The sequence below is a fragment of the Daphnia pulicaria genome, chromosome 11 (genome assembly GCF_021234035.1).
Source record: "Daphnia pulicaria isolate SC F1-1A chromosome 11, SC_F0-13Bv2, whole genome shotgun sequence".
NCBI lineage: Eukaryota > Metazoa > Arthropoda > Branchiopoda > Diplostraca > Daphniidae > Daphnia > Daphnia pulicaria.
Genome location: NC_060923.1, coordinates 1,203,941 through 1,226,979, shown reverse-complemented (window position 1 = coordinate 1,226,979; position 23,039 = coordinate 1,203,941). Strand labels below are relative to the sequence as shown.

The following is a 23,039-nucleotide window of genomic DNA, read 5'->3' as shown; positions in this document are numbered from 1 at the left end:
ATCTGACTCACGACTATCCCGATTTGTGTCTGATGGCCACTCAGCACATGATGAAGATCAAGGTGTACGGCGTCAGCTGCGAGAGCGATTGCGGAGGGGCCGACTGCGAGACGGACCTCTGGGAAACGGAAGTGCAGAACGTCTTTCAAACGACCAGCGAAATCGACTGCGAGACGGATGGTGATTGGCTGGAATTTCCGGAACAAATCCGCCGCATTGCTTCTCTGATTAAAATGTAATTGTGTTAACTGATGCGCACAGCTTGTCGTTTTGAAATGAAATAAATGAATATTGGAGTTGATCGGGAAGTCTAAAACTGTGTTGAGTTGTTTAGGTGATTATCTGTCGTGAGGAGTTGGAAAAATTTCTGTGAAACAAAAAGCCGTTGGCCTTTTGAAGACTAAACAAACAACCAGTTGTACATAATCTTAAATTTGATGAGGCTCAAGCCCAGGTAGCGTGGAAAATCCCGTGGGCGATGGTTCAAAGGTGCCCCCACCCCCCCTAATTTAAACAAAACCAAAAATTTAATTGAAGTCTAATAATCTCGTAATAAGTACTACCTTTGCCAGATCAAGAGGTTCAAGTAGCCATCAAGAGAATATTACACGTAATAATATCTTTCAACAACCAAACATTTTGGAACACACAACGTGGCAATTATGTAATTGGCTCGACGTTGTTGGCAGCCTAGAATCACACCAAATCGATTTCTTGTTTATTGTATCTATAACAAAGCTATAACGATAAAAAAAAATTCATTTTCAGCTAAAAGTTGGCAATTAAATATTTGATTACCACGCCAACGCTCTTCCGTTCGCTAAACACAAGTTGAATAACCAGAGTGTTATTGATTCACTTTCACACATGTTTTTCGTACAACCAACTCGAGCTAATGAGTCCCCCTTTTAACATTGTATGGGTTATATCGTCTGCAATTTTCACGTATATAGCTTTGATCTGCCTAATGGCAGGTGATTAAAGTTGTAGGAGGTTGGCAGCGTCTCTACGAGTCAATGCTCTCTTCCGTCCCTCACGTGACGGCATCAAAGTGTGCACTCTATTTCTCCCGAGTCAATGGCAAAAGCTCAAACTCTAGACCTTTATTAATAAACCAGACGTATTTTGACGAGCTAACTGATTCCGTCCTTGAATTTTCATCTGGAAACCCCTTGCACACTTATGAATATAATATCCGGAAATAGATTTTCATCGTACGAAATGTTTTGGTTGTTTTTTCCCCTTGGGTGACGTTTTAAAGAACAAAACGTAAAAAAAAGTAATCGAGACGGAAAACTCACTTTATTCGCTACTATACTTGAAATAAAAATTCTAACAAATAAGAAAAAAAAAACGTGACTTTGCACAGTCACGGAGAAATTAGTTCAAGAAGTTCGAAAAGGTGCGCTCCTATTTAAGGGAAACCACAAAAAAATGTGAACAAAAGAGCCCGCAAATTCAAAACACACTTGTTGACGAGAACCCGGTGCCCCGTTGAGAAAGTTACACATGTTTAGTCTCCTTCGCCATACATAGAACATCTTTTGTCATTTCAAATTGTAAAAAATGAAAAGAAAAGAAAATAAACATAGCATCCGTCTGAGCACCTTGCGTCGCATTTCATTTGTTGAGCCAAGGAAAAAATTATGCGCTGAACCGGTCTAAAATAATATTCAAATTTTCTGCTATGATTATTATTTTTTATTTTATTTTATGATGCGGTACAAGATTGTTGCAGCGAAAAATAGGATGGGTTCTATTGTAAAATTTTCCAGCGGGAAAATTGCGCCACCATTTAGCTCGAAGGCATTTACCTTTACGCATAGAGAGGCCTGACAAGGCTTCTCACCTGCACCGAATTGACCGTAGTAGTATCGACGTAACACACATGTATTTTTTCGGTCTGTCGTGAGCTCATTGAACTCGAATTAATCCATTTTTCAAACAAGTATCAGCCATTGGGCATTTCTCAAGGTAAAAATAAAATTGGCTCTTATTTTCATTTTAGCTTATAAATAAAACTATAATTCTATTGATTCATTGTGTTGACAAATTGCAGACGTCATTAGATTTAAAAAAATGGCCATTCCAGCCATTGAAGAAGTTCGCTCTGGATTGTACCTCATACGGTTCGCCCCAGATGACATTGAAAACGGCGAGCACACCTTTCACCTACGGAAATGCGATTACTATTCCTACACGCTGGTGTTGCAGCCGTGCCCCGAAGCCAGCCAAGGCACTCCCAGCATGCTGCTTTCGTTAATCAAGAGCCAGCAGTCAAACAAGATGAAAACCTTGCCGGTGGGCAGCAATTATCTCGATTTGGCCAAAGCCAACCAGCAAGACAAAAACAAAGTGGTCGACGATCAGCCCCGGTTTGTCTGGATCGTACCAAACGGGCAACAGCAGCAACAACAGCAGTCGAATAAGGTAACGCATTTGAATCTCAACGCTTCCAGCGAGGACCTGATGATGAGCCACACGAAACTCAACTGGGGGCCCGTCACTTGTCCAATTGACAAACGTTTCGACCTTTGGATGGATTTCGGGACGGAGACACTGGGCGAGAAGAAGGTCCTGAACCAGTGGGCCAGCCAACTCATCAAGCAGGAAAACACCGACGTCGAGTTCAACGTCCAGGGTGAGCTGATGGGCGGCCACAGTCCGATCATCATGTCCGGTAGCTCCGTTTTCGCCTCGATGATCCAGCAGCAGCCGACCCCCAAAAAGCCCGTCAAAAGGACACCTTCCAAAGCCAAAGGAAAGTCGGCAGCAGTCTCATCAGCTGCCATCAAAGTCATCCAGATCGGCGACGTCGAGCCGCAAGTGTTCCAGCAGATCCTCCACTACTTGTACACGGGTCGAATTCCGCTGCTGGAAGAGGAAGGCATGGCCGATCGACTGTTCAAGGCGGCCGACAAGTACGGCCTGGACAATTTGAAAGACGAATGCGCAAGGTTCGTGCTGGCCGACCTGAACGAGCACAACGTCATCGACACTCTCATCTGGGCGTCTAAAAATTCGCTGGCCAATCTCTTCGACTGCGCCCTCCATTTGGTTTCCGGTAATTACCCGCAGGTCAGTTCGCAACCGGATTGGCAAAATCTGATCGACAACCATCCGCAAATTTATTTGAGAGTATCCCAGCTAATGGCCAACCTGCCCGGCAACGCTAGAGGAACATAGCGGTTGTTCGCATCAGAAAAATGTGTGCCATTATTTAAATGTGATTTTTTTTTTTTTTTTATTTTGTTTTCTGGCATGATGTCAAAATGTATACTGCAATTTAATTCCGGCTATGGCGATGTTTGTACTTTTTTTGTTTGTCAAAGTCAAAATGTGAACATTTTTGTTTTTCTGTTTCCAAGAAATGCCGAGCTCTTCATTAATTATACATTGATTCAACTGGAACAAAAGTTTGCAAATTTTTATTTTATTTTGCGGGTCCCGGTGGATAGAGACATACGCAATCACGCAAAATAAATATCGGTATATAGACTGGGCTAGTTTTCGGCTATTAAAGATGAATAGTCTTTCACGTGAGAAATGGCATTATGATTTGGCTATATATACAGCGCGGTCTGGAAATTTTCCAGACACCGCTCCCGCTCAGTTTTATAATTCCATCGTCCGACTTTTATCGTAAAATTTTTAAAGCTCTTTTGCACGTCTAAACTCAGCAGCAGTCAGCCATAGCAGAGGAACGAAATAAAATAATAACCGATCAATTTTGCAAACAAATTTTTAATGACATAATAATGATTCAACTTTAAAATTTTCTTCATTGCCTTGATTGGCCTTGAAATGCGTGTCCTTTATAATAATGTGACGTGCACAACCGTGTATTATGCACCCACGAGATAGAAATAACTGAAATTATTTGGTTGCTGGTCTTGTTGCTGGAACAACGTTGTTACGCACTGGATTGCATAGAGACGGGTCGACGACACATGCAGACGGTTTTCTTCGAACGATTTTAATGAGTCAATGTACGTGGGTTTATTATTAGGTAAAGTAAATTAAGTGCTTGCGTGGGTTTATTAGAGGGGGGGGGGGGATTTCAAAATTCCAAGAAAATCGCAGCGTCGACCTAATTTCGTATAGATTTAAATGTTCAATCTAGATTTCAGTTGATGTTCCAAATGAATATGTGAACCTTTGACTTCAATATTCTGTTAGGAAATAAATCTAGCCCAAATATTTGGCAGAAAATTCGGATTCGGGTACATATCGATTGACCAAGATTCATACTCCTGATCGTTACACTACGCTGGATTTTCTTATATAAGATAACTTTCCTTTTCTCGGCCTTTTTATGCGGTTCCGGGTCTGATTCTTTTTCGTGTCTCTGATTCCAGGAGTTTTGAATTTCTCCCATTTTACCTTTTTTTTTTATTTTTTTTAAATATTGGCTTATTAGGGAGGCGGATTATACCTTTCAAATGTATAATAATTGAGACAATCAAATGTCTTTTAAGTTGAACATGCAGCGCATAACGTCAGGAGGTACGCCACGCGTGTACGACATTCCGACTCTCGTCCCGACAGTGCTGGCGTTCAGCATTTTGCAACATTGATCAACAACAGATTGAAACTGATGGGTTTAGTGCGTAGTATAGCGTAAGGGTTGCAAGTAATTCAATGTTGCACCGGTCCTCCGCTCCTGCTGTCCCGATCATGAATTTAATATTAGCCTATATGGTGAAGGGCAGCTGAGGAGGCTTTTATTTTCCACTGCGTGTGTATATGTACTTGCTTTGGTTTCTTTTATTTTTTTTTCGTCCAGCAAATGAACCCCAAAAAATGAAATTTGCTTAAACCTGATTTTATAGTGAAACTGGCAGATATTTCGTCAAATATAATTGGGAAATTCTAGAGCCGTTCTAGTTTTTCTTTTTCCCGTACGACACACAACAAGTGGCTGGGCTTTCTTGTAATGCACAAACACACTCGAAGAAACTGGTGAAATAGCGTCGAGTGCAAGTCAAATAATAAATCTCTAGCTTTTCTCCGACTAATAAACACGCGCGTACACAATAATGCAAAGTTGAGTCGTCACATCTTCTCTGGAAATGGCTATTATGATGCAGCAGCAGCTGAATAAGTTTCCGAGTACTATATACGCTCAGCTCCATTCAAAACGATCGTGACCGAGTCGGTTGTCGACACAAACCCCATTATTTGCGTTCACAGAACCGCCACCACCCACACCACAAATAAACCGTGAGGGAGAGAAGATAGAGAACTTCACCAGACGTGAGATTGTTGAAATTCTAGACTGCCGGGAGGATGACACATGCGCTCACGCTGTGTGTACAGAGAGAAGAGGCGATATTGTCACGCTGTTCGGCGTGATGCTGTTGCTGGTGAATCGAACTTTTTCTCTATCCGTTTCCACGGAAATGAACGTGTATACATGTTGCCGGAGTGAAACTGTAACGCGCTGGATATATAAGAGAAGACAGCACCGTTCGAGACTTTCTAGGATATGAACTGAAACTCAATTGGCACTCTCTCTCCCATCTACCAAAAAGTGTTGAAAATGGGGACATCGCGATAAATAATAACCGCCATATATCCATTGTAATAATAAAAGTAGTCTACAGCACACATCTATCTATCCTTCTTATATATAGCTGGTCCCATTTCTCCTGTTTGTTTTAGGTAATTTGGCAAAGTCCTTCAAGTCGACAAGAAGCGGAGCGCGGGGGGTTTTCCATCTTCTATTGGTGAGCTGGTTTTACCGGAAGGGTCTAATATAGTTCATTAAACGAATTTTTATATATACATCTCTAAATTGTGTTGACTAAAATATAATCAGCCGAAACAAGAAATTTTAAAAATTCAATTCATCAATTTTTGTTTGTTTGTTTGTTTGTTTTTTAAATTCTCTCTAATTGAGTTCAGTGTCCTAATCAGGAATGCAGTCAAGGTTACAGAATTCTGTATTCCCGGTCGATGGCGATGTCTTCCAAAAAAAAAAATAAAAAAAAATAAAAATCCTGAACCGAGTATGTGCGCTTGCTACACAAAGCTATCAAAGAATGGATCAATTATTCATTAGAGCATTTCGCTTGGCGTCAACTTGAATATGAGCGAAAAAAAGGGAAAGAAAAAACAAATCAAAAATGTGTCTGTACATACAGTTCTCCTCCCGGCTTCTCTTGACTATTTCAAATAAGCCGAACTGCTGAGCCCAGCCCCCCGAGTGTGTGTGTGTCTCTGTAGATCGTCCCATGGCGCTTCCCTATATACACAGAGCGACGATAGATCCGAATCTCTACAACGTATAAAAAGACGGGATGGAAAGTTGCTAACACAGTCACGCGCTCAGGCTCCTACCTGACGGACTGAATTGTGCTCGGTCGAGCTCCCAACATCCACAGTCCAGTGTACAGTTAGTTTGCTCTTTTCAGTTTGCCAAAGGGGACTCGGGCTGACTGGCTGATAGCTGATAGAGTCGCAGCTTCATTCCACCTCCAGGGCCAGCAGCACGTGCGTTGATTCCTCCCCAGTGTTATTTTGTTTCTCTCCCCCCCAATCACTTCCAAATTTGTTTATTTTTTAAGAGACGACATTGCGCAATGTTTCCAGTTCCATTTTTAACTCTTGGCCGTGTAAGGAAATGACGAGACATTTTCAGTGCGTGTTGAATTGTTGATCCATTCGGTTGGCAACCAGCAAAGGTGATTGACGAAAAGACTTTGATAATTGCAGGTATAGTTGGAAAACAATCAAGTGGTCGATGGTTCGAATCAAGATGCTGAGGGTAGTCCTAAAAGCCGTGGGTCTGAGGGGACGCTGGACGCACTGGAATAGCTGGAAGGGATGGCTATACTTGGCTCTATTGGTATTCATCTCCGGTCGCCTCTTCGTCAGTCAAGGGTTTTCGTTAACCTTGACTCCAGCAGCAACAACAACACATTCGGAGAAAACGGACTCGGTCGGCGACAACATCAACAACATTGCCCCAAAGAATCACGGCGATCGGGGGTTGAAGATGGCCGTTGTCGCCAGTACCTGGTCCAGCAGTCCGGTTATTGGCCACGGCCCAAAAAGTCAGGAGGACATTTCGTCTGCTGGCAACCAGTTATTGTTGCTGCTGCACACGGGCAACAAGACTAGCCGGCCGTTAGTCATTCCCACCACGGAAGACAATTCCAGATATTGGAATCCGGTGCAGCCGTCGGAGAAAACTAACGACGACGTCGATAATGAGACCCATCAACAGCAGAGACAAAATCAAGACAGCGGCAGTTTGTTGGAAGAAAAAGAGCGGAGGTACTGGCTAAGGTCTGAGCGGATCAAACGAGTTTGTCGCAGCCGGGGCGTCGTCTCTAATCCACTCGTCTACGCAAACAGCAAAAACGAGACCCGGCCAGTTCGTTCACCCAATTCCAAAAACTCGCCAGGTAAGATTAGTAGTAGCTCATTTCATTATTCTGACACCTATATAATAGTTCAACCAAAAACAAAATCCGTTTGTAACTATAAATGAATTCCGTTTTTGACGTCTGATGGTGTATCTATTATACATATTTTAAAAAATGGCAGCTGGGTTTGCGCTGGCAATTCCAACAGCAACATTAGTAGTTGTTTTTATAAATTACAGTCCCATTGACACAACTCTGTGGGTTGTCGCATTTCAAGGCCCTGTATAAAAACAGGAATAATAATAAGTGACAAGGATGACGGAAGCGACCGAAACCCGGGAGGTTTATTGCTTCGTCAGATATAGACTCACCCGGAGAGATGAAAATGTCTAAACGAATTGTTACTTTACCTTAGTCATCGTGTTTATTTGTATATGACCATGGCGCGCATCAAGTGGACCATGAAAAAGAGGACCCCAAAAAAGATGAAATTTCACCTTCGGGTTTTGTTATTTTTTTTTTTACCGCGCGCCTAAATTCAAATAGCGGAAAATATCAAGCGCTTCGTGATGCGAACGTTACGATAGCCAAGCGCATTGCGGTAATAAAATTCTGTTATATTTTATTTTTTGCGCGCGATCTATAATAACACGCTGGAATTATGCAAAAATAATGACTTGATTTTTTTTTTCGTTTGCGCGGAAAATACTGTGACCAACAGTTATGCGGATTATATTATGCTAAGCCGCTTATTAACTATTCACGTTGCTGTAAAAAAAAATGACGATTTGCGTGGAAGAGGATCGCCCACAAGACACATATTTGAACTGCTGGTGTCCAATCTGGTTATTCATAATGATGACTTGTCGTTTCCTGCTTTGACTAAGTCGACAGGAAAGGGAAATTTCTAGAATCTGAAAATTTCCCTTGAAATAACTATTATTTAGTTAAACACTGACAAATCGTTTTGAAAAGAAAACAACTTTTCTCTCTACAGTAGAAATCAGTCACAGCTATTGATTCTCGACAGCAATGAATCAAACTATCTATCAGTGTCGTCGTCGTGTAAACGTGAAAAACCTCGGCTAAACCAGTCACGAAGACATTCAAGAAATTTATCTGCTGGTCCACCTTCATTTCGTGATTCATTTTCCTGACTGGGATATTATATACAAGAAAACTGGTGTGTTCGCCCTGGCAAATGCGTGAGCGAGTCATTTACGGAAGCTGCTGGGGTGGGTGTCAGAAATTTTCTCATCTCATCCGCTTATTTCTGTTTCGGCCCCGGAATGAATGGATGAGGCGTGAGCTGGTCCTTTTTATTTACCGCCGCGTGAAAGACCCCCCAAACAAAATGGGTACACACTTCTTCTTCTGCTATATACCTTTGTCGCTATATACAGTCGAAAGGAGAACAACGGTGTGACGTAATAATAAATGTGATTAGACTATATCCTAGATATATTTAGATTGTTCCGCTTTGTTGGGTGGCCAAATTTGAGTTTCAAAAAAAAGAAAAAGGTTCCCGGTGAGCCGCAAAAAAAGAAAAAAAAAAGTTATCCTATCAATTTTCTCTGCTATAGCTGTTTCATAAGAAAAAGTGAACGACATGATTTTTCTGTTTGACTTTCTTTTATATAGTTTCTGTGATGAGCGTAGAGAACCCGGTCACATCTCATTTCTCGATGGCGCCGACATTCCAGACGATGGGCTGCTTTCTCAACAAAGTCGCCTCCTCATCTTTGGTCTCGGCTTTCCTTTTGCTCCACGGACTGGGACCAACTTTTTCTAGTCCACACAGTTTGACGTCTCACCTTCTTCCCAGGGTAATGTACTGTACACACACTCATTGGCAAAATGCACACCTATAAAATCTAAATGTTACTGTATTGCATTATTACTCACTGCTGATGAACGTCTAAGTGATTTGTTATGTAACGCCCGCATATTCAGATGAGGTAATTTAGGTAGAATTGATTTCTCCACATGGTGAAATGGTTTCAATTTGTGTAAACGAAGTTTAGGATGCTGACGAATAACCTCTCAATGGAGTGTGCTGTCTTTCGAAAGTAGGCTACCTATCAAGAACTTTATTCATTATGAAATCATTCGTTTTTTTACCTAGGCTGAATTATGTAAGAGTCTTGATCACCTTCTTTCTTTTACTCTCATCCTTCCTCCTTTTTTCTTCCACGTTGCCGAGGCCTTTTCTGGAATTTCGGGCTGGAGTGTATGAAGCCTATACTATCCGACGGAAGTCCTAGAGTGCATATTTCACTAATTCATAGCGCTAATTCCCAGCCTGGGAGATCCACCTGCTAGGCTAGCATATACGATTAGGTGGAGATTGGGAGGCTCGTCAAATATTTAAACAGCACAAAAAGGAAAGAAATGATAAATTAATCAAGATTGACAGACGGAAGGAGAAGGGGAGGGGGGGGGTCATTGCTTTTTCTACTTCATTTTTTAGCAACGCAATGATTGGAAAGATAGATCGATTTCGCTTTTGTCCTTTTGAAACTGCTGTCATATTTATTTCAGTTGAGCCAACACTGACTTCCTTATTTCTTCTCATTCATTCGATAGCCAAATCTTGGCCTGCTGTAAACTATTATTGAACTCTCATCGAATGTCTGTTTTAAAATTATTTTAGCAGATTTAAGCAGATGTTTAGATATAGGCGTCATTAATAGACGCAACAAGTGTCTCGAATAAATAGAAGATTGCGCAAACACTATGCCGAATCAGGAAATTTCAATAGTGCGTGTGTGCCTATAGCCACAGATATACCAGCTCCATGTAGCCAATATTGATATAGACTCCAAGTTAAGTATGAATTATAAACATATATAATAATGCTATACGTAAATACTTTCGCACCACATGTACCCAGTTTCATGAACGCGGCTGATATAGTAGAGAATAATTTAGCAGAACCCAATGCACCTGCTATGGGTGCATTGGTCTCTTGGTATGAATAAGTTTATTGACCGCTATTGCGATCTGTTGGCACAGTATGGTTCTTATTTTTCTTTGCGGTCATATGGTACACAGGTTAGATGTAAAATTCGATTGAGTAGACGAGACGAGTAATGGGACCAGAAAAATATTTGCACAGAATATATGTGTACACTTGTCCTAAAACTGGACTGCAACGTGTTGATTGTACGCTAGTGTTTTTCTGAAATGTTTTTTTAAAAAGTGGGTAGCTATAAAATACGTTTCTGCGGTTAGAAATAAAGAAAAACATTTGGGCAAATAACCCCCCCGTCAGCTCAGATAAAACACGGGTGTTTGAGTGCTGGCGGCCGAGAAAATAAACAAGCGCGCACATGTAAACATCACTTGCAGAGTTCTCTTTAATATACCGCACTTTTGCGGTTCAACTGAATCGCAAGTGGAGTGCGTCTGATTCATCGCACTGACTCGAATTTATTTAGTACAAGTCATCAATTGGTTACGGCAGGAGTAGTAAAATGTCTGTAACAACCAAACAAAAACAGATGACTCTCCTTTGAATTTCTCGCAAAGTCAGAATTTGTGAGCTCGACACACACAATGTGTGTCTGATTACCACAGCATAAAGTATATGATTATCATGTTAAATATAGGCAGTAAATATTTTTTAGCTATAGCCTGCGGTCCATTAATCACTACCTTATTGAATGAGACGGGAAAATATGTCCATGATCATCATATTTTTACAAAGCCACCCCTTTTGTATGAGAGATGACTACCAGTGAGAGATGATTAAGCGAAAAAATGACACAGCTTTATAATATTCATTATTATTATTACTCTTTTTGCAGTCGCTAGAAGATTTCCAGTTTGCCAATCAGACCTTTTTCAAATTCATGTTCGTTCGCCATCCGATGGATCGGATGCTGTCCTGCTACCTGGACAAAATGGTCGAAAGTCCGCACTACAGTTTGCCGGCTTTCCGCAACTACGTCAAAAATAAAGCGCGCCAGGTCATGGTGAAACGACAACGGGCGACGGCTCAGATGCATCAACAACGCGATCGAGCAGCAGCCAGTCTTGTCAGCAGCACACGACAGAGCTTCAATACAAAGCCTCAGCTGCGGAGTCTTTTGTCGTTGAACGACGATGGAGGAGGCGCTCCGGCGACGGTGTGGAACCGGCCCGATTCTCAAATTATTTACGGCCGCCAGGTCGGAGGAAAAGGATATGACACGGCGAAAATCGAAGCCGTCGCCGCCAACGACGACAATGAAATAGAAACGAAGAAATTACAGCCCCGTTACGTCGTCGGCCAGCAGCAACAGCATTCACCTGCCGACTCGGCCGCTATTCAAACCCTGGAAAAGGTGGCCGCACCTTTACCAAAGACCAACATCACAGAAGTCAAACCTACTTTCGAAGAATTCCTCGAGTTTGTCTTAGACACCGACCTGCTAGGTAAGCAGCAACACACACACACACAAAAATCCGGTTGAAATGACGAGCGGATGATTATTAGAGACCCCGCCCATCACAACTTCCTGTGATGTCGAGCGAAAAACATGAACGACAAATCTTGTTGAACAACTTTGTTTAATTCTTTCTTTCAATAGGAATTGGATACGACTCCCATTGGGTCCCGTTCCATCGCTATTGCAGTCCTTGCAGCGGTAAGTTTTTCATTTCCTTTTCCGTACATAAACGTGCGCATCAGTAATAAGAGCAAATGATACTAGCTGTGTTTGCGACTATTAATATCCTGTCGTATAACCTACAGCTCGTCTCATTGAAGCTATAGACACTTTTAGACTTATTGATCTCTATAGTTTTGCTTTGGAAAAATTATCCCAGTGGATAACTTCAACGAGTTTTTAGGTCAATTTCCCCAAAGTACATATGTACTCGCTCTTCTATAGAGATTACCATAAGTCTGCTCAAATAAAATAACATTCACATTTCGTCAAAATGATAGCCACGAGTAGAGAAATTGGACCTATCTAATACGTGGGACATAATATGCAGTATTATTTAGCCCACAGGAATTCAGTCGTGCGCATATTTTATTGTTTGAGATTTTCTTGTGTAGTTGAGCTTTATCTCGACAGCGATGATTATAGATGTATCAGCACTTTATTCATGACATCTTCATTCACCCACGTCTATATGAACTGTATTTTTATTTCCAATACACAGTTCCGTACCATGTCATAGGCAAGCTGGAGACCGCCGCCGACGACTTCCAAGTAAGATCCAATTTTTTTTATCGATGCATTGCATAAGCTATACTAGCCTATATATTTACACTGAAATGTTTCAATTATTTTTTTGTATCATCCTAGTACATCTGGGACAAAACGGGATTGGGCACGCAAGTTCCTGTTCCGTGGATTAATCGAAATACAGCCCCGTCCAAGTCGAAAATCGCGCTGGAGAAAAAGTACGTCGACCCCCGTTATTCAAATCTACCATCTCATCGATTATTATTATCTATCTAGCTATAAACCATTTGATAAATAATTCAGGTATTATTCTTCCCTGCCGAGAGATTTGATTTTGCGCTTCTACGATGCCTTCCGGATGGATTTCGAGCTCTTCGACTACAGCATCAACGACATTCTCGTCAAAGCTGGATACCGGACGATATAAAAGTTAAACTAGTTTTCTGACAGCGCCAGCACAATTGCGTGTGATAGAGAGACATAGCGGTATTTTTTTGAAATTATCGGGGTGAAGGATTCTGGTTATTTGGTCAAAAAGAAAAATGTGAAAAGGTGGCTTAAAACAAAAAATCTAGGTTTCATCCAATTACACATCGTGACTTGTATACACACAACATATATATATATACCGTTCTCCCTCGTAAAGCATAGATGCGCGTTTAGCGACAGCGCACTTATATTTCTGGCTGCAGCAAAACTGCACATTAAATTGTTTATTTTCTCTATCAAAAGAATCATGATGCGGTATATATATATATAACTATGTAGAATTGATGTGAAACTATTTTCTGCCCGACCTGCTGATGCCTCTCCCCTTTCGCCTATAATAACCAGCACACAGCAACTTGAAATGGTGATCTAGGTTATACGGTTTCACTTCCCGGATCGCCGCCGTCAAACCGTTAAGTGAAACTCGAGCAAGCGTGTAATATTAGAATTAGACTTCAGTTTTTAGGATTATACTTGAACGAATTCGTGTTTTGGAAACATCTCTTGTGTATGGGCTACTACCCCAATGTGGTCACACGCAAATGAATTTTTTAAAAAAATTGTACAAGTCTTCATGTTCCAGTGACCTTGTTGAATGTGTTTATTATTTTGTGCTTGTTTTTTGGGACTGCATTTAAAAATTTAATGAGAAGTGGACGACGCATCAACTTTTCTTTTTTTGAAAGACAAAATTCTGTGTGGATTGCCGTGGTATTGTTTAACAGTTTAATTGCCATACAAATATACTGCGTATATCATATTATACGTAATTGAATTCTTTTGTATATTAATTTCCATTTTGAGCAATGCAAATATATTATTCGAACACTGCAAAGATGGAGATGAAGCAAATATAAGAATATAAAGACAAATGGTTATATTCTGATGCCTTTTAAATTTATTGTTCCTCTCTCGGGAATGAATACAGAATAGTAGCTACATTTGCGATATTGTAACAAACAAAACGGACCTGGCTAATATTATGCAACACATAAGAATAATAAGTGTTAAAACTTTCTATATGACGCTGGAAATGCAAATGCACTTATGGTGTTTAGCTTTCTATAAGTGCTTTCATTCTAAACATTTGCGAGATACAGTTCACATCACTATTGAGAAAGAATGACGAATCAAAACTTTTTTGGATGAAAACTAGGCGGCTGGTAAAAGCTCAACTTAAGTGTGATGTTGTCACCTAGCTAGCTTTTCTAAAGCACGCTATTACGTCACGGTTAAACTGTTGTGCGCTGAGCTGACGTGGTGTGTTGTAATGACGGCTAAATGGAAATTTAATTTCTAAAACGTGGAAGTGTTATGAAGCAGGCTACTATTCAAGCTACTATTCCGGGACTGGACAGTCAAAACCAAATCAACAATTTCCGCTCGTGCGACTGTCATTAAATGAAAATTATACAAATTTCTTGATGGTCGCCAGTGAATAATTTCAAGCGGAAAGGTTCAACAAACTGCTATCGGTCACCGTCCCGATGGATTTTCCATGTTACGACAGCCAAAAAAGAAAAGAAAAAAAGGTCGCAAAAAAGTTGACAATATTAAAAACAAAATAATAATTTATGCACATCTTTCCACTTGTTTGGTTATCGCGCACATTAGCCAATCTGCATATAAATTACCGACAAAAAGAAAATCCGGCGCTCAATCACGACCCATCAGTCATCACTCTCTCTCTCCCGCACTCAACCGAAAAGTGGTTTCTTTCGTCATTTGACTCCGACTCTGCGTTTTTCTGTGTACGGAATTATTTGGTACAAAAAACTCTCTAGAAGTAATACGCACGACTATATCAATGTTGACCATTTCTCCTGGTTTTTTGTTATCCCGTTTTCATCCTAGTCGTCGTCGTCATCCAAGCAATTCATGATATGTAACGCAATTAAATCCCGGCCAGCGGCGATGAGTGCACTTTATTCGACTGTATAGCTTTATATAATACTATGGCATTTTTAAAACTGATTCATTCCTATTTCAAAGAGTTTATGGACATTTTTTGGGGTAGATTAGAATCATTTTGACATTTCAACATTCCAAACGGACGTTGATACTATACACATTTGATACCCTGGCCATCAATTACTTTGCATAGTTTCCTTTGGATAACTTCGCAAATAGCTGATAAATGTTAAAACAGGAAATGAATTCCCAACCACTCTATAATAGCTAGCGGCAGTCAAATAAACAATCATCGAATTTGTTGGATCTGAATAATACGATAGGCGGCCAAACTTTATTATGGAGTCTGACATCACGAAAAATGTTTGTTACGGACTTCGAATCCAGTTTTGGATGCTTCCGTTATAGACCGGATGTACTTCGTATCATGACGAGTTTTCTTATGAATGAAGTTTTAAAAATGGATTTCTCGGTGGAGATGCTGGGTAATAAACAATGAGAAAGCTAGTAACTTGGCTTAGTCTTCAATCCCCATGTGGGTAAGGCTTCCGCCGGCTTCCACCAACGAACGATTTAGGGTTGTCGGCAATTGTTAGATGTACAGGCAGAAAAGCAGTAGGTTAACTTTTCTTTATAGTAACTTTTTTTGCGAAATCGAGATTTCTCGTGCCGTTATTACCGAGAACCCGCGCTATTCCGACTCCTGTGGCGAATCGTCAAGTTTTGTTTCCTCCATTTCAATTTAAATTCAAGCGCCGCGCTTCAGGGAAGCGCGGGGTTTTCAATAATGAGTTGGTTGTAAAGTTGTTCGCCTTTTCCTTTCATATCCGATTTCACTTTTATTTGAAAAGCTTTTGACATTGATGAAACGTGAATACGCGCAGCTTTTTCTATGATATTTCATGAAGACTTTCCAACGAGAATCGTGGTCTCACCAGTTTGAAAGGAAAGACATTATTCCCTTGAAAGAATAGACGGTAGTTCTTTATTCTTAATTCGTTTTATATAGGCTGGGTATTGTAAAATATTTTACCAGCAATTATTCCGTCATTAGCATCCTTTCGGAGACACGGTACTTTAGTGGTACTTAAGAGTATGCCGTGTTTTTTTTTGTTTTAGAAATCTATTGTTATTTGTTATTATACTAACTTGTGTTCTTTTTCAACCATTGAGAAATTCAAGTGAATGAAACGCTGTTGCACTGTTGCTAAAGTCTGTTAGGTACTATTTCCGAGAAAAAACTATCATTATTTCCCTATGAAATAATGACGAATACAAAATTCTGAATTGGTTTTGGCGAGTTTTTGGCCATGGAAAAGTTATAGCTTGAATGAAAGATTTGGGCTTTCTTTCATAAGTCATTATTACATTTTTGTACAGTCGCAATTCATATATGTAATTTAAGTGAAATTTCGAGTAAATGACTGGAACTAATTTTTAATAGGTTACGCGGTGAAGTGCGTATCAGACTACGGAAATTGTTCAATGGATCTATTCCAAAATTTGTTAGAACAAAGTTGGAACATGTGCCGTTTTGAATTTTTATTTAGTTAGAAACACGTAGCTATATGCTACGTGATCAAGCTGAATTACAAACCTGACTCTATGATATGTTTTTACACTATACGTTGTCGATTTTTAGTAGACCCTGTTGTACCAGAACTATTAGTACTGAGTAGGCCTACTCACGGGTACGGGTACTATAGCTCAGATTCGACGAATGGTTTCATTGGGAATCAATGCTATGTTATCATCTCCGCAAATAATAGCAAAAATAAAATTAGCATAGCACATTCAACACTATTAATACTTCTCTACATCCATCTAATAATTTTATAATCAACACCAATTTTAAAAATTTAATTCTAGATCACAGGAATTTCCAAAATTTTGCCCGCGCTTCAGTCTATTCTTCACGAAATTCTGAAAGAACTGAATTGATGAAAGAAAAATAATAATTGCGATAATTAACGGAATCGATTGCTTAGGATCTTGATTGATTAATAGAATATTTAGTAATTTATATTATGAGTTTATGACGAGGCACCAGCGAGGCAGCGCCGCAGCGAGCAGGTTCGGATTTTTCCCCTCCGTTTTCGTGCGTCTGCATGTTGACATTTCGTAAGTATGGCAACCACTCTTTTGAATGCACTCAACTGAAATAAATGGCTAGCGCGGGGATCAAAGGAATCCCAACGGCTGAAACCATTTTAAAATTAAAACTAAAAATATCTGACATTTGAAACATTTGAGTATATTAGTGACCATTGAGTTAATTTGTTAAAATGCCTGATGAAGATTCTTTATCTGTCAACAGCCTTTTCGTTGAACCACCCAAGCAACACAAGAGTTTCAGCCTGGTAAGTCTACCCACCACATTCCAATGCTTTATTTCATTTGATTAATGTTATGCATTTATTTATTTATTAATGAAGAGAAAACGGAAAAAAGATCAAGAAGACAGTGTTAGCACACACTCACTTAATTTGGGAGATGATGAAGGTCCTAGTAAGCGCAAAAAGAGGTTGGGTAGAGTAGCCTCGTTGGCCAACATTTTCACTTCTTCTGGAAAGCCCCTGCAGAATGCCAAGCAAGCACTCAAGAAATCCATTAGTGGAATGCTTCATCCATCTGTAAAAGAACCAGCACCTCCTCAAGAAAGCCAACATTCACCTACTCCTTCTGTTGTGTCAATTCCTTCATCACCAGCCCTTTTGAGAACAAGAGGAAGCATTGTTTCATTAAGCAGACTATCGGTAAGGAGATGCATTTTTAACTGATTGATCAGTCATATAATTCTGTTGCTTTTTTAAATCCAGGGTTCCTCCAATCTTACACCTTATCGCCCACCAGCTCTGACTCCAACAAAACACAGAATTATACACTTGTGGAGTGAAACATGGGGAAAAACAACGGCATTATCATTAAATAATCAAGAATTAAAAAGACAAGAGGTATTTTATTTATCATGCAATATTTTTTTGATCACAGTTGTTAATAATTGGTTTTTGTTTAGACTATGTATGAATTATGGCATGGAGAGTGTGATCTGATAGAAGATATTTCAATGTTACAGCGAAACTATCATGATTCACTATTACGCCTTGGATTGATCACACAAAGTGAAGCTGAACAAATATTTGGTGGGATCCATTCACTGTTGCCAATCCATTCCGAACTTAAAGAAGAACTGACAAAAGCCAAAGGGCCTGATGGCTCTGTTGAATCTGTGGGAAATATACTCCTCAAATGGGTATGTTACCATGTTCAACATCAGTTTTGTTTTTACGTCCACCCATGAAATCAAATGCAACAATCCAATAACTTTGACATTGTTTTATTAAAGGTACCAAAACTGGAAATCTATGTGATTCACTGCGCCAACCAAATCAGAGCGAAAAGTGTTTTAGATGAGAAAAGATCATCAGATCCCCGCGTTGAAGATTTCCTCACACGTTGCCTGGAATCCCCTTTCTCACGTCGCCTGGATGTCTGGAGTTATCTTGGTAAATACTTTCTACATTAACCTTGTTTTCTTTTATTTCTCATTTTCATTTCTGTCATTTTTTTTTAGATGTTCCTAGATCTCGTCTAGTGAAATACCCTCTGCTAATCAAGCAGATCCTCAAGTTCACTCCGGATAATCATGGTGACCACAAAGTGCTGGAGCAAGTCCTCCGAATCCTTACAAACATATTGGATCGAGTTGACAAATCAACGGGACTCGGGCGCTGTAAGCATGTCATCAGCCAGATCGATGCATCCGAAGAAATGAGCCCCGTTTTGACAAGAGCTACGACGCTCATTTGCGATGGACCTCTGAAGACCAGCCAGGGCTTGAAGTTGCAGTGTTTCCTATTCGACAGTGGACTGGTCTTGACTCGATCACTCTCCAACAATCGACTGAGTCTGTACAAAACGCCTTTCGAAGTGGGGCGATTCAAAGTGGTCGATTTGGGCACCAAAGTCGGCCGCAACAATTCGTTCCTGCCGGGCTCTTCGGGCAGCGGTCTTGGAACCAAGCACGTTTTTAAAGTGGAGACGTTGACGGATAATGCCACGCTGGTGACGTTCAACGAGCACAACAAGAAGCAGTGGATGCTCGGTCTTCATCGAGTGGTAGAAGAATGGCAATCGTCACACATCCACATCAAGGAGACGAGTGATCTTGACAGCCCTCGCAAAGCGCCCAAAATCAAGGCCAGCTTGAATATCCGCGGAGCTAATCGGCGCAATTTATTGCCTCGCGGAAAGTTGCAGGTGGTGAGTGCACCGCAACTTCCCCGTCAACCTAATACTGGGGGGCAACAACCAAATCAACCGACGCCTTCTCTCCAGCAGCCCGTCCGTTTCCTTCGATCCAAAGGTTCCATCTGTCTCAATCAAACCTTGAGTCCCGAAACACACCGTATCTGCACACGTTCTTGCACCAGTCTGAGAAACTCAGTTCAACCATGAAACTTATTATTATTTTTTTTTTTCGTTTTGTATTTGCTTCTCAACAATCTTCATCAACAGCGGAGTATTAAGGCATCCGTTTTGTATACTTTTCCTTCTTTTTTTTCAAATGAAATGAAATACATCTTGCGTCTATCTGCCAAATAGAAAGCTCTTTTGCTCAATTTTTAAACTTAACTGTTTATTAGTTTTTAGAACTTTCTGTAGTTGAATCGACGATTAAAGAAATATTTACTCTAGAAAAACATTCCCGGCCATAACCACTCGGATTACCTTAATTTCATAGTTGATAGGGGGGGAAAGAAATACCTCTTGGATCAAAACTTAAGAATTTCTTTTATGCGTTAGGCCCTGCGTATTTCCGGCAAACAACATCCTTGGTGGTAGATTAGGAAACCACACAATCGCCTTTTTCCGACTGAAGGCGGAAAGATTTCTTGTTATCACAAAAGTCTGGTATTTACTCCTTTCTTCTAAGAATAAGGTCACAGGTCTTTTATTCAGCGTTCTAGTTAACTCAGGCCAGCCAGAGAGGGTCTCAATTTCACATCATTCATCCGCCTTCGAATGGTAGACTTATCCCAACCTTTGGAAGCTAAGAAGACAGCTTTCATTCACAGCTCATTTCTCTTCCGCGAGTTTTGACAAAAGGAAACAACATTTCACTTTCCATCGAATTCTTGAACTTGGTAACAATATAAGCTCTTTCTCCTTTAAAATATCCCCATTTTATTGTCATTAATTTAAAGCTAACCAGAAGTTGTTCGATAAAATTTCAATAGATAGATTAAGTAAAGACTACCGTACTTTGCACCAATTAGCGGCGAATTGTTCGACTAAGGCGTTGGCTGATTGTGGATCGCGTTGATGCCGCACTTGTCAAACATCATAACATTTTGGGTTTCTCAACCTAGTGAATAAAAATAATATGAGGAATTCAAATTTGTCCAAAGACCAACGGCGTTGATAGGGGAGTAGGTACTCAACGGAAATCATCGACAACATGTATGATGTTGATGTGTTGTGCCAAAGCCTTTTTTACGGATGAAGTGATTTCGTGAAAAAATTTTGGATCGGAATAATGAGAGTATGGATTTTGGGTTAGTTAAAAAAGGTTGCGTGAACCCGAAAAAAAAAACTGGTAGGAAATACGCGGAATAGCCAGGAAAATAATACGTGAATTACAGATATGAACTATTTGATAACTCATCAATTAATATTGGTGCCACCGCGTTATACCCACTCATTCATTCATTAGATTCACGAGTTCTTTTTACTTTTTAGCGCTATCGCAACAGAAAACAAAATTATTACATTTTTCAGGTTCGATAAAGAAATAATTTAAAACCCACTTAGTGGAAACAAATTTAGTTCAAATATGTTTCTAAGATAATTAGCTTAGGTGGAATTTAAACTAAACATTTATTGCATTAATCGCAAAAAAAAATCAACTAAGACAAAACTTAAAAAAGGAAAAAAAAATACAAATACTTTTGATGTGGAGGGAAGGGACTTACTATAAACAAATCCGAATTTTTAGATTTAAAAAAAACGTTACAATAATACCACAAACAGGGAATCAGATGTGAAAAATCGAGGGCTTGGTTTGAGCTTTACGAGCTAAGCAAGTTCAATTAAATAATTAAATAACAAAGGGGACGTACTGTAAACGAACACTTTAGCGGCAACCATACATAGAAATCCGACTGGACGAGGTTTAAATTGTGCTGGAAAGCTTTTGATAAGTTCGATCGTTATTTACCTTGACGTACGACGAACGACTAATATCATCGCTTTCGTCTTCATCGACGAGGGTACTATTTGTGCTGCTACTACTGCTAACGAATGGCGCAGGATGTGACTGAATTCCGTATATAAAAGTTGCCAGGATGACTAGTCCGGTTCCAAGAACAAAGGTCAAATCTAGATTTAAGTCGTGGAGGAAGACGTAGGAACAGAGACAAGATAAAATGATAGAGACGGACGTCGCAAAGCCTTTTAAAATGTTGTCTAAAGAAAAGAAAAGTCAAAGACGATTAGGACATTGAAAATATAAACTAAAAATTATTAACAGTGGGAATTATATGGGGAAATATCTTACCAGCATATTTGATAACAGCCGCTACAACCAAACCACCCATTGCCTGTGTAATTTAGGGAAGTAATAATGGGATGAAAAAATATATATTGAAAGGTAAACAATTTGCTAATTGGATCATACCTGGAGCATAATAACGAGCCAAACGACAGGAGTGTATCCATCGAAAAACCCACGCTGGGCTACTTTCTCCCAATCGTTTATAATAACTCCAGCAGCTCCAAAAACAATTGAAAAAATTCCTAGAGAATAAGAAATTTAGGATACATTCAAATGAATGTAGTTATAAGACTATTATTTCTAACCCAGCTGAATATTTCGGATGATTACAGATGGCTGAGCACTTTCCTTTAAGAGTTTCTCATAGTAGACACCAGCAAATCCACTTGATAGAGATGAGGCAATTACTGCTAACATACCAATCAAATGTTTGTGCGGGTTGCTTAAAGCTTTGTTAGCTTCTGTTTGTTTCCCATCAGAGGGGAACTATAGAAAAAAGAAATAAAGGTTTAAAAATAAATGTAAAATATACTGGATATAACTACAAACCTGAACAAGCACAACACCACCCATTAAAATTAAGAGAGCCAACCATTGAAATGCCTTAATTTCTTTGCGTAGTAGCAACACAGAAAAAAAGGCTGTAGTCAAAATTTTCAATTGATAAGTAACCTGTCCAAATTAAAGAATTAATTGATACTGCAATTAATAATAAATAATCTGTCATTTCATCTAACAGAAGATAAAAATAGAAAATTTTACATCAAACCACATACTTGAAAAGTTGCTGCATCAAGGGAGGACAGTGCCAACAAAATCAAGTTGTTTTGAATTGTGTACAATGAACTAGGAATGGCAAGTTTGGCGGTTTCAGATGGCTTGTAAATAACTTCAGACACTAACGCTTTGAAAAGGTGTTTCACTGAGCAAGATTTCTGGACGAGGAGCAGAATCAGACAGAATGCAAATTTGATTAACTCTGAAACAAGAATCAAAGTAGTGGCGATGTATAACTCTTTCCCTCCTTCTGTCTGTTTGCGAGAATAGCGCATGGCCAGTACTGTCACAGTGGTCTGAAATGAGAAATGAATATATAATTACTACAGTTATAATAGACAATTTATTGAATTTATACCTGTAAAGTCAATATGAACAAACTAAAATATCTTAAGGTATTCTGTCCTAACATTGTGCTGTGCTTCTCCATGATTTAAGTTCTTTTTCACATAATTTTGAAATATTTGCTGAGTTGGCAGTTGCACTGAGACTCTGAGAGTGAGAGAGTATGCTTTGTTTCTTAATGTTTACAAGCTTTAGGGCATACGTGAATAACGTGATACGTCATTAAAAAAAACGTGAGCTGCTAGAAACAGCCTTTTGTATTCACATTTACGCAGCCGTTTCCCACATTTTGTTCGATAGACTTGCCTGAACTGCGGGATGCGGAGTGACATCCCGCAAACCTAAATTGCGGGATCAACTAACTTTCGCTCAAGTCTCCCCTGCCTAGTGCCTACATAAGTGTGATGT

At 39.8% G+C, this 23,039-nt stretch overlaps 4 protein-coding genes across 5 annotated transcripts; 3 read left to right on the top strand and 1 right to left on the bottom strand.

The window, feature by feature from the left end:
* Positions 1 to 1,842: 1,842 nt before the first annotated feature.
* Positions 1,843 to 3,411, top strand: LOC124315399. Its single transcript, XM_046781057.1, has 2 exons — positions 1,843 to 1,974; positions 2,060 to 3,411. Exon 2 carries the CDS (start codon positions 2,080 to 2,082, stop codon positions 3,184 to 3,186), a length of 1,107 nt encoding a protein of 368 aa, XP_046637013.1. The 5' UTR covers positions 1,843 to 1,974; positions 2,060 to 2,079; the 3' UTR covers positions 3,187 to 3,411.
* A 2,898-nt stretch (positions 3,412 to 6,309) lies between these two features.
* LOC124315218 lies at positions 6,310 to 13,803 on the top strand. Its single transcript, XM_046780741.1, has 7 exons — positions 6,310 to 7,412; positions 9,015 to 9,199; positions 11,183 to 11,792; positions 11,948 to 12,004; positions 12,528 to 12,577; positions 12,674 to 12,771; positions 12,857 to 13,803. The coding sequence occupies exons 1-7, from the start codon at positions 6,746 to 6,748 to the stop codon at positions 12,978 to 12,980; spliced, it is 1,791 nt and encodes a 596-aa protein (XP_046636697.1). The 5' UTR covers positions 6,310 to 6,745; the 3' UTR covers positions 12,981 to 13,803.
* A 3,277-nt stretch (positions 13,804 to 17,080) lies between these two features.
* Positions 17,081 to 19,575, top strand: LOC124315214 (rho guanine nucleotide exchange factor 3-like). The gene is made up of 6 exons (XM_046780736.1): positions 17,081 to 17,313; positions 17,389 to 17,709; positions 17,773 to 17,907; positions 17,970 to 18,206; positions 18,300 to 18,459; positions 18,528 to 19,575. Exons 1-6 carry the CDS (start codon positions 17,239 to 17,241, stop codon positions 19,409 to 19,411), a joined length of 1,812 nt encoding a protein of 603 aa, XP_046636692.1. The 5' UTR covers positions 17,081 to 17,238; the 3' UTR covers positions 19,412 to 19,575.
* Positions 19,576 to 20,108: 533 nt separating this feature from the next.
* On the bottom strand, positions 20,109 to 22,903 carry LOC124315390 (UDP-N-acetylglucosamine transporter-like). 2 transcript variants are annotated; one of them, XM_046781043.1, is made up of 8 exons: positions 22,645 to 22,903; positions 22,286 to 22,582; positions 22,059 to 22,181; positions 21,815 to 21,995; positions 21,633 to 21,751; positions 21,513 to 21,555; positions 21,174 to 21,421; positions 20,109 to 20,321 (listed from the first exon to the last, which is right to left on the bottom strand). In XM_046781043.1, exons 1-8 carry the CDS (start codon positions 22,714 to 22,716, stop codon positions 20,298 to 20,300), a joined length of 1,107 nt encoding a protein of 368 aa, XP_046636999.1. In that variant the 5' UTR covers positions 22,717 to 22,903; the 3' UTR covers positions 20,109 to 20,297. The 2 variants fall into 2 exon arrangements, with proteins under 2 accessions (XP_046636999.1, XP_046636998.1); XM_046781042.1 differs by lacking the exon at positions 20,109 to 20,321 and having other exon boundaries at positions 20,783 to 21,421.
* Positions 22,904 to 23,039: the final 136 nt, after the last annotated feature.

Coding starts and splice junctions, on each gene's coding strand:
- LOC124315399 (XM_046781057.1), top strand. CDS start 2,080: ATGGCCATTCCAGCCATTGAAGAAGTTCGCTCTGGATTGTACCTCATA.
- LOC124315218 (XM_046780741.1), top strand. CDS start 6,746: ATGGTTCGAATCAAGATGCTGAGGGTAGTCCTAAAAGCCGTGGGTCTG. Junction 7,413..9,014: donor CAATTCCAAAAACTCGCCAG/GTAAGATTAGTA, acceptor TCTTTTATATAG/TTTCTGTGATGAGCGTAGAG. Junction 11,793..11,947: donor CTTAGACACCGACCTGCTAG/GTAAGCAGCAAC, acceptor TTCTTTCAATAG/GAATTGGATACGACTCCCAT.
- LOC124315214 (XM_046780736.1), top strand. CDS start 17,239: ATGCCTGATGAAGATTCTTTATCTGTCAACAGCCTTTTCGTTGAACCA. Junction 17,710..17,772: donor TTTCATTAAGCAGACTATCG/GTAAGGAGATGC, acceptor TTTTAAATCCAG/GGTTCCTCCAATCTTACACC. Junction 18,460..18,527: donor GGATGTCTGGAGTTATCTTG/GTAAATACTTTC, acceptor ATTTTTTTTTAG/ATGTTCCTAGATCTCGTCTA.
- LOC124315390 (XM_046781042.1), bottom strand. CDS start 22,716: ATGGAGAAGCACAGCACAATGTTAGGACAGAATACCTTAAGATATTTT. Junction 21,752..21,814: donor CATCCGAAATATTCAGCTGG/GTTAGAAATAAT, acceptor CTTATTCTCTAG/GAATTTTTTCAATTGTTTTT. Junction 21,422..21,512: donor GGCTGTTATCAAATATGCTG/GTAAGATATTTC, acceptor TCTTTTCTTTAG/ACAACATTTTAAAAGGCTTT.